The sequence below is a fragment of the Merops nubicus genome, unplaced genomic scaffold, assembly GCF_000691845.1.
Source record: "Merops nubicus isolate BGI_N331 unplaced genomic scaffold, ASM69184v1 scaffold3542, whole genome shotgun sequence".
In the NCBI taxonomy this organism is placed as follows: Eukaryota; Metazoa; Chordata; class Aves; order Coraciiformes; family Meropidae; genus Merops; species Merops nubicus.
The window spans coordinates 106,513-118,828 of NW_008592695.1; the positions used below are offsets into that span (position 1 = coordinate 106,513).

Sequence of the window (12,316 nt, forward strand, 5' to 3'; positions counted from 1 at the left end):
GCTACGCTCACATACCAAAGGGCAGTGTTAAGCTTACATTTTCACACCTAAAATGTTTTTTGAATATTTTTCCAACCTTTGTTTTCCAGCCCTCAGCAGGTTGCTTGATTGCTTAATTGGTTGAGCTAATGCCACAAAGTTCTTTGTGTGGAGAGACACTCCATTTCTTCCATCCTTACAAATACCAAATATGCCACCCATTTTGCATATTTGTCAAAATATGTGTCAGAATAGTACTCTCAGAGCAACTTTAGGGAAAGGAAAGCAAAGAAATTCTTCCAAAAGAACAACAACAAAAAAATATCAATAATATATACATGCTAGAATCTAAAATTCAAGAGGTTTGTGAGCAGGTCTCACTGCATGTTCAAAAAAACCGGCAAAATCTCTTTGCTGTGCTGTGGAACAATTTCATAACTTTTCAAAACATTTCTCTTGTGTCGTCCTATAGCAAAGAGAACAACTGCCAGTGGGGACTATGAGCCTCAGTTTTGCGAGGAAAGGAAAATTGCCAAAACACTTTCTGTAAATTATGTAAGCGAGCACTGGATTTACCAAACAGGTGTCTCTGGTGCAAGTGCAGTATAAGTACTAGTGCAGTATTAGGTAGGAACAGTACAAGGATAGGCTTCAGCACTCACTTGAAAACACCTGCACAGCTCACTTGTGGCTCCACCTTTCACACATAAGAAATTCCAAAATTTCTATTCCAAAAGTATGTCCACAAAACCAGCCGTATTGTTATCCTCCCACACTCACTCTGTTCATATCCCCTTTTACATCTGCGCACTGAGAATTCATAATTGTGGAGGAGGATGATCAGGCAGAAGGTTACATCTGAGTTTGTGGATTAAATCCTTTCCTCCAGTGCTCATTTTCTGCATGCCATTTGGACATTAACCACACATGAGTCTCAACTTTGCGACGAACAAGCCAGTGTAACCGTGGAACAGGGCAAACACCATGAGCATGATTTGCAATGTTAATGTGTCGTCTCGTGTTTCTGCTGCTAATGGCTGATTCAGGACTGCTGCAATTTTACCTGTAACTTCCAGTCCAGTATTCAATTAGAATTACCAATGCTCTATTTCAATTTTATATATTATTCCATTTGAAGGACCTTTTTCATTTAGCATGCATTCTCACCTGAGAGCAAGGAAAAGAATTATTTTGAAAGGCATACACATGCAAAATGAATTTAATGAGCACTAAAAATGCTGCATTTAGTTGTTTTTCACATCGTACCTTCTGCACCATTTTATGTGTAAACACTGCAGAAAAAGGACACTTAAAGAAGAGGAAAAGCAATTATTGAATTGAGCCTATTAGGCAATGTGATCATTTTATAGAACAATAAAGGGGAAGTTCTTAAGCACTGCAGGAAGCTTTATTGTAAAGTGTAATTTTCAGACAGGCACTAATGCTCCCACCTGCTTCTTTTTGTGTCACAGTTTTTATAACATCAATTTCCCTAATCCCTGCAAAATACTGGGAAAAAAAAAAAAAGGCATAGAAGGTCCCAGCTGCAAAAAGAAGAATCAACCTCTCAGACAGCCAGTATGTTTAACACAAACTGAAATTTCATCTGTTAAATATACATGCTGTATCTCAGCAAAAATTCTACTTGCTTCTTAATATATTATCTATTACATCATGGCATAATTCCACAGTGGAGGTGTAATGTCAATGAAATATTGGTGTAGAAGGTTACAAGCTGAATATTTATATAATTCTCTAAAATAATTGGCTTTTTCTTGCAAAGAGAAACTGCTTATCTGGAAAGTTTCACTAGGCAGATTTTTTCTACAATTCATATGATATTCTTCATAAAATTTTAGAGCACTTTACTGAAAATGAGCACTCATTCAACACAGCATATAACAGATGCCTACTAAATCAAGACAGGAGATATCATTAGGATGCACTCCTTCAAAATGACAGTAATTTAAAAATTGGTCAACTATCCAAAGAAATTAATTACAGCAATGACAGCAAAGTACTGGCAAATGTTGCCAAGGTTGTCTTCAATGGAGATTTGGGCTGGCATCAGTGACTATTAACTAGAATTGTTTTAAAAATAAACTGGGCATGGAATTTGGATATTGGAAAGTTTCACCATTATTAATAGTTACGTATATTCCAAACTATAAAACTTCAGTCACATATTCTGTGATCAGTCTATGTTGCACAGGATATATTTTCTCTTTAGCTTCCTGAAAGAGCTTGAAACGTAGTGTTTAATACTGATAAAGTTTTCTTCAGATATACACTGCTGCCTGAGTGGGTGGAGAATTTAGATGGTCAACTTATAAGTCCGGCTAATGATAAGATATTTCTCTGTGGTTGACAATGACCATGGAATACAGAGTGATTAATGTGAGCTGACATGGATTATATCCCATCAGACCAAGTTAACAATAGGTTGTCTTAGAGTTAGCAATCACCTATGCAGATATAATCACTTTCTCTTGGAAAAATGGAAGTTCACATTTCTCCATGCAGAAAAGAATATAGAGAGAGCCTAAACAGGATAAATGTAAAAAAGATGAAAAAGCACTGCTTAAAAAAAAAAAAGACAAAGAAGAAAGTATTAAAGAAAACAGAACAAGGCAGAAGAGACAGATAGGACAGAGAAACCTGCTGTATTTCTAGGAGGAGGGTCTAATTGCTCAACAAGCCAAATTCGATGAAAGACAACTTGAAATGGACAGAGATCAAGATAGAAGATAGGAACAGGAGAGCCTGAGTTATCCTGAGAGTTGTTCCCTCATAACAAGGAACGCAGGGCTGAGAACTGTGAGGAGGGGTTCTTGCCTTTGTCCAAGTTTACAACCACAGATACAGTACTTTGTCCTATACACATACGCATTTATTCCAGAATATATTCACAGAATCTTGCCAAAAGCTGTGTGTAGCATGCACCCCTGGAAACTTAACTGTAGACTCAGAATGCACAGAAAGTATAAATCCTGATTTAAAAAAAAAAAAACAAAAAAACAACTTAAGCTACTGAGAGGTATTAGAGGTCAATATAAGTTCTGGAATGAAGGCAAAAGATGCTAGAGAGACTCCCAGTTTGTCAAATGCACAGAAGTTATGAAAATCTCCAAGACCATCCATCTTTCTGCTAAGACAAAGACTGTCCAGATCTTACTGGAGTTCCACTGTTTTATGGTATCTAACTTCCCTTCTTTTCACCTACTTGAATTCAGTTGGTGGTCCTTTCCAGAGAAACCTGGAAACAGACTCTTACAATTCAGGGTGCCTTATGAACAAATATGTATGAAACTAAAGGGAAAAATACTTTGATACAACATTCCTATTTTGCTAGAATAATATTTCATCTCGGATATGGACAAATTCATCCAATTTTCCAAATCATTAATATTTATTGATACTGCCTGAGCATCGAGCTTGGGCTGCGGATTCATTCTGGAAGGTGATTTATAAACACAGAAACATGCATGCTTGTCCAGATTCATTATGATAATTCAGAGGCGGAGTCAAAACTAGCATTCCTTTCTAGGCTGCTAGGTATTCATGGCACAGTCCAGACAGTATTCTGCAGGGAATAAAATTTATGTAGAAAATGAGATAATTTCTTACAGAATCTCCACCTAAGCTGCTAGAGAAGCTGGGAAATGTATCACGTCAGAGCAGGAAAGAAAGAATTGTATGTGGACAGAAAGCTGGCTGTTACACTAATGATTCAGAAGCTAAATGTGACATTATGATGTAGTTTTAAAGACATACTGGCAAACTACTGACACTAAAACATTAATAACTGAATGTCAGGTGAGTTTCTGCAATTTTCTATGCTAGTTTCTGATTTCAGACTCTTGAGCATAGGTTCATAGTAGATACACTAAGAAATCCCTGTTACAATTCAAACCAATCATGAGCTACCTTCTGAGTGTGATGTTGTGTCATGTCAAATACGCTTGGGAAAATGGGGACTGTGTTCAATGTTAGACATAAAATATACATGATCCAGTTGTCAATTTTGATTTAAGGATTTTTTTTTTCTCCTTCTGTTCCCAGCTGTAAATGTGAGGCAAATAAATATCCTAATTGTCTACATATGGGGTAAAAATAAACTTTTAAATATTTACCAAATTCTCAGATGCTAGAGGGGAGAAACATATGACCACCTATGTAGAAATTATTTTAATTCTGTGTTCTGAGGGCATGTGTCAAATAAGACCCGAGTCATACAGAACATTCATAGCTACCATTCATAACTACTATTCCACTGAAAGAGACAGGAAGCTTCTTCAAAGGCTATATCTTGACAATAATGCCACAATTTTCAGGAAGCAAAGTATTATGACATTTGTCATCATATAATGAAAATTATATGATCCTTCCAGTATCTTAAGGGGGCCTACAAGAAAGCTGTGGAGGGACTTTTTAGGATATTGGGTAATGACAGCACTAGGGGGAATGGGGCAAAGCTGGAAGTGGGCAGATTCAGGCTGGATGTGAGGAAGTTCTTCACCATGAGAGTGGCAAGACACTGGAATGGGTTGCCCAGGGAGGGGGTTGCGGCCACATCCCTGGGGGGCCAGGCTCTAGACAGCCTGATCTAGTGGGAGGTGTCCCTGCTCATGGCAGAGGGGTTGGAACTGGCTGATCCTTGTGGAGGATCTTCCAACCCTGACAGATTCTGATTCTGTTTTTGCAGAAGACTTAGAGTGTTGGCTTGATGGTTGGACTTGATGATCTTAAAGGTCTCTTCCAACCTAAAGGATTCTATGAGAATCAGTAAACCCAAACGTATCCCTTTTAGCATTTCTCAAAACGCATTTCCTTAGGTTCAGAGGCCATTCCATTTTGAATTAGTTTTGAACTAAGGTAACTATTCAGAGAAAGGAAGAGATATTCTACTCTTTTCTTTTTAACACATTTCATCCTTGAGCCTGTGACAAAATGATTGATAAATGTTTCTATAATATTCTAACAACCAAATGTGGAAACTCTGAAGAAATTATGGGATCTATAGGTGAAGAAGACAGTGTATGTTGTCTGCCTTGACTTCAGCAAGTCTTCGGTCACTGTCTTCAATGTCTTTGTACCTAGGCTAGAATGTTGCCGTTGTCTGGATGTGTACTACTCAATAGGTGAAAAACTGGCTGGATCACTGATTGGGTTGGACACTCTACCTGTTGGTTAGCTAAAAGCAGACTTCTTCAGGAGTCTATCCTGGGTCCTGTCCTGTTTAACTGTTTAATATCAAAGACCTGAATAAGGCAGCAGAATGAGGTCTCATTAAGTTGGTTGCTTACACCAGACTTTGGCTGTACTGAGTATACTTGAGGGGGAGGCCACGATTCAGAGGGGCCGCTGGAGGGACAGGCCAACAGGTCCTTCGTGGGAGGCAAGAAAACTCAGCACAGGCAGATGCAAAATTCAACACCTAAACTGAGAAGACCCTCCCTGGGGGTGCTGGCTGGCAGTAGGCTAAACATGAGCCAGCATGAATCCAGGCTCTGCTGCTCTCAGGTGAATCCCAGTTTTTCTTTTTTTTTTCACCTAGAACCCTGCCAGGTCCTTCTCAAATGAAACAGACACTTGCTGGGGTCACTGGCAGAATGGTGCTGTATATTTCTCTGTTATCATTAGTGTTTGTTTCCATCAGCCTTTGCAAAATGTTTCTCTCACTCAAGGGAGTCTTCTTTAAATAGACTCTAGAGAAGACAGAACTTTCTGTATTGATACAAACAGTTAATTTACAGTAGCTTTATAGTGCAAGCTTGATTATTTTGTGTAACCTCATTATTCAAAGTGACCAGTTTTTCTGATTTTAAAATGTTTATTTAAATACACTTTATACTACTGGGTACATGTAACATTAGTGTTTATTAATAATTGTGCTTTTCTCTATAACTTTTTAATGACTTTATGAATAATGTTATTCTAATGAAGGACACATGAGTGCTCTCCTGAAATAAGAATCTTTCCTATATTAAACAAGGCCAAATATTCACTTCACATTAGTCAACCAACTATACTATGATTCCCCTGAGCTGCACTGAATGGAAAGGCATTTCTCTAAAGCACACAGCAGACAACAGATTCTGTTTCCTGTGCCCTAATTATTCCATTATATTTCAACATCCTTTCTGCCAAATTGACATGGACTTTAACACACAACAAAATATAAAACATATCTTGTATTTTAGAATATGTATTTATTATATTTCTGATATTGGTATCTCTGCACCAAGACCACAAATGTGAAGTGACATGAACCCATTCATAGCAACTAGCAGCCTCAGAGTGTGGGATATTTCTGACCCATCCTGCACATTATTACAATCATTACTGCACACACCCAAGTGTCCAAGGCCATTCTTTCTCTTGTCTAAAGTCACGGTCATAAGTTTTAGTCAAGCTAAATCTTGTAAGATTTAAGATTTAGTCAAGCTAAATCTTATACCCTAAACTAGGAAACCTGAGCAGGATCTTAGTTATCCATTTCTAACATATAGTTGTTCCTCATCTCTCTGCTATATCTCTGGAGGATGCCAGTTCATACAGAAGGCAACAGACTTCCCAGAGGTGTTGGTCTGAGCAAGGTTTCCCTCCTATTCCTTGCTACAAGACAGTAAGTTAGGTAGGGCTTTTCCTTAGGTCTGTGTTGTAGATTTTAAACACAGTATCTGGGGATCTGTGATGCACACAGTCTGAGGGACAAAACCCCTGCAAGGAGGGGCTCAGTGATGAGATGTAAGATGGTACAAGATATTCTAGCTTTAGTTTCATTCTGTTTTTCCCTTTTGGGAAAGAATTACTCTGCAGCAGCCATCAATATCATGAATGTCACTACAGCCACAACCTGGCTTCATTCTTTCTTTGTTTTCATCTCAAATGTCATTCTGAAGCTTGGGAAAATTGCTCTGGGATACAAGAGAAATGTACCTAGAAGTAAGCGTTCGTTTACTCCTCTGATTCACTGCTGCCTACAGGAAATAGGAGAGAATTGCAACTGTGACATAAAGTTGACAGTGTACAGAAATTAACCCATGGTGTGTAAATGGCTGCAAAGGACCATGGTTGGTTCTGAGCTCTCCATGAACCCTCCAGTTCAGCACTTATCTCGTGACACTGACACATTCAGGCTCTGTGGACCTCTCCAATTTCTCTCTCTCTCTCTCTCCCTCCAAGCCGAAAGGTAATCATAATGTAGGTTGGGAGCATGACATTACTGTTTATTATGCTAAGCAACTGCAAACTGCTCCCAGGAGGACGCCTATTTATTACTGGCTCTGTGCTGTGGAAGACTGACCTGATGGAGCAATACGGAGCTGCCGATGTTGGCAGTTCTTGCAGCATGAACAATTAGACGTGCATTTATTGGCAAAATATTTTTGCCTCAAAGGCTACCACATACAGGTGCCCTGCCTTGATAACTCTGTGTGGTGTGGAGTTTTTATTTGGCTGCCCTTTCAAAACCACATGCAAGGTTTGCATTTGAATCCATTCAGGATGCAGCTGAACTTCAGTAAAAAAAAGAAAGAAAGAAACAAAAAAACCCTCAGTAAACACCTCAATTGAAGCTCCATTCTAATTCCATTTTAACTAGGAGTTAAAGGAGTCTCCTAATGGTAACATAATGTATATTTACAATATTAGGTGTACCAAATAGAAAATAGTGTATGTCGAGCTAAAACATACCACCTTTATAGTTTCTTACTTGCCTCAGAAATGACTAACAAATACAGAGGCCTAGATGAAAATCTAGTATCTGAGAGGATTAATTGTCTAATTTTTTAAGAGTCTTTGGCACGAGAAAAAAATGTTAGCCCTTTTCAATTAAGATTATGAAAATGTGGTTATAAGCTGTAGATAAAGAGTGAGATGCATGACCAAAGTAAACATATACAGATGAAGTTTCATATAAGTGTCTGTACTTAGACATCTGCATTTGCTATCCGAAAATATGCAGGTAGACACCTGACTGAATGTCCAAACTCCATGTAGTTGGTGGAGAGAAAGTAGCAGAGGTTTGATACAGTCTGGATCTTTCTTCTGCTACTGTCTAAGGTAGAGCAGACCAGTCCTGTCCTAGTAGTACCTAAACCTCTTCACTGAATGCAAGGGGAAGCCCAAGTGATCAACTCAGATTAAACATCTGCACAGCAGATCCTCACAAGACAGATGAAATGAGTTGAAATGATTCCCATACACTCAGGAACTGATAAGCATCATGCCTCCTTGTAATACTCAGAGGCAGGTGAAATCATGGGAGGACTAGACCCCCTAGCTGGCATTATGCACCCATTCCTGCACCCTCCCCATATACTGTTTACATTCATCTGTTAAATTATCCATCTGTCTGTCTCACAAAAGTCAAGAGAATAAAGAGAAGAAATGAACCCATAACCTCCAAACCATCTTCTTATTTAAAGACTCAAAATGTGAAGGGACAAACCAACCCCACCTCTAACAAACACAGAAAAATACATAATGACTGCCTTGCTTCTACTCTTTATCCCTACAGTGAATGTTAGACAAATAGTAAAAATCAAGCATCAGGGGCTAGGATGCCTGAAGTATATATGCCAGAGCACCTGGCATGCAGCAGTCACCTGTTGAGTTGTGAGACAAACACTGAGATAGGAAAAATCCTAAATATCACTTAGCCAACATGGCACTTAAGGCAGTCAGGGCTGACCTCATTCCTAAACTTAACCACTTGCACATCTTCTGCTGGATTTGAAGATAATGGGGAAATGAACTCTGTACCTTGACACACAGGGGAATGCTCAAAAGCTACTAGGTTAATAGATAATTCCTTCTCCATCAAGTATATCGTAAAAACAAGAGATAGCCTGCAACTGATCTTTGTGAGTTACCTACTGTGGTATCTCTCTCAGAAACACCTATTGCTTCAGAAGTACATAGGTACACAGAAGACCAGTAGCACTGAGCACCGTGTAAGACTAACTGAAGCATCCCTGTGTTCTGGTCTCAGGCAGGGTAGAAGCATGATCTGGATGCTGAGTTGCTCAGCCCAAGCGAGATTTGGATGGAGAAGCTGCTTTAAAATGGTAGAAGCATGTAATATGAAAGAGTACTTATGAAGTTTAAATGATGCCAGACTAAACTCAGAAGAGCTTTTCAAAGTAGAAATGTTGGACATAAATGACTGACTGGACTCAAATCTGACTTCAGGTTCCTACATTAAGCAATTCCATAAAGTCACTAAAGTTACACCAGGGAGAAATTCATCCCTCAGTGACACTTCTGGCATGTAATTTGCACCATTTCTAGAAAAAAAAAAATATTATTGCACTATGATTTTCAAGACCATTCTAAAGCTCTGTATCCTTACTCTATGTAACACTATATATTAATCTTTTGAGTATAAGGTCAATATTTAAGAAACTTGATTCATATTAACTTAATGTTAAGCAATTTGATTATTTGTGTATCTTCATGGGTAAATATGTAACAGCTCATCCAAGAAGATACCATTTTAAAGAGTGAATTCTATTTAAATTATAGATTCTATGCAACTGCTATATATGTATAAACTGATGGCAGAGATTTTAATTTCCAAGAAAAACAATTTATATTCCTAAAGTCGGCTACATATTTTCAAATTCTGTTAGAAACCAGCACCTAACTTGCACATTATCATTAGACTTCAAATTCCCCTCTAAATGACAGTCAAAGCATCCAGAAAGTTCAATATATTTTCTCTGAGACTAGTTGATGTAGGAAGATTTTCATGAGACGTTTTCTCTTCTATCATCAGTTCAATGATGTAAACAGTGACTGATTAAGCCTGCATTCCTTTCAGGTTGATATATCTGACAGAACAAAAAAAAAAAAAAAAATCTCACAGCTGGAATTCTTCCTGAAAACAAAAATAGATGACAAAGTAAAAGACCAGTCCTCTACAGACACTTAATGAAGACAGGCTTCAGGTTTTCTATATCAGAGATTACTCTACACCCCAGGACGAGACAAAACCAGCAGATTTCTGCAGCTGAAGATTGCAATCACAGCAGAATAAGGAAAATAACAAAAACATATTGCTTGTTAAATCACTTACATTGGTTTTCCTTTGGATTCACAAGTCAAAATTATAGATTGTCCTTCTTCGGGCCATGAATTGGAAGAAATGATTTTAACTAAAGGTGTATCTAGGAAGAAAAAAAACAGACATCTTGTTGATACACACAAATAGATTTATTATCTAAGAGTACACTCTTCTCTATTCACAAAAGAGTAAACCATAGATTTAATTTACACTTGGAGATGGTTTTATATGGAGCCTTGTGCAATTTTCATTGTCTTCAAGAAGGCAATAAAAATGACCAATGGAACTACGCCAGTAACTTTTTATATGCCAAGGAAACACAGACACAAAGTACATGTGTACTCAGAGGAAATCACTTTCTCTTTCTGTATTCTATGCAAATACTCCATATGACTATTCTGAAGACTGATATCGAACAACAAAACAAAAAATAAAAAATATTGAGGATGAATAACAAGTACCCTGTGCAATTGTTTCTTTATCTATTTATAGGTTGATATGATGGAATGCTGCTATTAGAAGAATGAATGCAATAATATACATTTGAATAAGAACACTTTTATTGTTGCAGAAGCTTGAAAGTCATAATAACAAAGCTACAATGGGCTTTCAGATAAAATACCTTGTTACAGGCATTTTACAGGATATTATTTCCAAAATGCAATAATGCTGCCTCTGAAAAAGAACATTCTTTTTTTTTTAACAGAATTTACAAAGAGAATGTTTTAAATATCTGCAAAATGCACTATATTAAAGTCTTTAATCTGTCCTCAAATTTTTTAAATATTATTCCTATACATTTGAATTAACTTTATAGTTTTAACTGAAAAAAGATATACAATATAATATAGCTACAACGAGTTTATGAAGAATAAAAGATTTACAGTAGATCTGTTAAAAAAAAAAAAAAAAAAATTACCAGCTGGCTTGCAAGGATATATTCTCATAATAAAAAAATTTTACATGATTTAGAGTGGCACCTCTTATAAGGAAAAAAAAAAGATGATAAAGAAAGAAGCATCTCTATACAAATCAGATTTTTCCTTAGGAAAAAGGAATTCACAGTCATAGTGAGGAAAATTTTCAGACTCAATAAGAAAATACAGATTCTTGTTTCTTCCACAGTTCCCTAATAAAAAAAACAGACCCTCATTTGTAGCACAAAAAAATACTTTAAGCTGTAAATCTAGAGCAAGTTTTGTCTCATCCAATTTGCAATTCCCATTTTAATTAGCAGTGAGGTATCAGTGACACCACAGATACCTTATTGTCAAGCAAATGTGAAAGAGAAAAAATGATCCTACAAGTTCAAATGGAAAAAAAATTATAAGGTGTAATAATATTATTTCTTATTGAGATCCTAAGAGTCCTGTTGAACACTAAATGGCATCTGAACAATTAAAAATGTTAGAAGCATTTTTCTAACTTTGATTTTTATTTTTGAACTATCATAATGTATCAGCATGGCACGAGGCAAGAAAAGGAGGAGGCTTGCTGTAGACCTGTCATAATTCCACTAAAATTACTGTCAGCACCATTTAGCTTTCAGTACAGCTGCACTAACTTTACACCAGCAGCAAATCTGTTCCATAAGTTCATATTTTTAAGGATACTGCAAAACCATTATGCAGGTGTCTAATCCTTTGGAGGTCACGCTGGCATTTGCCTCATTTTTAGCACATGCTTAAGGCACTGACCTTAACTGCCTTAATAAACCAGGGCATCAAGTACTTCTGTGATTTCAGTTGTGCTACCAAAGATGAATAAATTGCTCTCTTGACTATACGTTGAACCAGAGGAACAAATTAGTATTAGATAGAAATAGATGAAGAATTTAACAGGGAAGGGAGACGCCTAATACAATGAGATCAAGAGGTTTCCAAAGAAATATTAAAAAGAGCTAAACTTTGATGGAAGTAATCATGATAATCACAGGTGAAGAAAGGAATTAAAGGCCCATCTAGTCAGCATTACTGGCTTAAATATTTAAGAAATGGTCACCATTTTACGTGTTACTGTAAATACATAACACATAAAATAGAAGAGGGGACTTCAGACAATTAAACTTTCATTTACATGGATCAACGTAGTGCTGTTTCCCCCAATTGGAGCTTTCCATTCCTACTTTATTTAATGCCCCAGACAGCTCTCTGTTCTCCACATGCTTCTAAATATTGCTTATTAACACAGAATAAGAAAGGTCTTACATTTTTCTCTGGAACGCACCACAAGGTGATGTAGGAAATAATATTCTCCTGTGGCTTT

The 12,316-nt window shown here is 37.1% G+C and overlaps 1 protein-coding gene across 1 annotated transcript in view; it reads right to left on the bottom strand.

The window, feature by feature from the left end:
* The window catches only part of CADM2 (cell adhesion molecule 2), a gene marked incomplete at its 5' end in the record, with an annotated part of 92,095 nt that extends 81,941 nt beyond the window's left edge, over positions 1-10,154 (bottom strand). Inside the window, one exon of the mRNA XM_008935217.1 lies at positions 10,064-10,154. Within this exon, the coding sequence (XP_008933465.1) occupies positions 10,064-10,154 (91 nt within the window). The remainder of the gene's footprint in view (positions 1-10,063) is intronic.
* Positions 10,155-12,316: the final 2,162 nt, after the last annotated feature.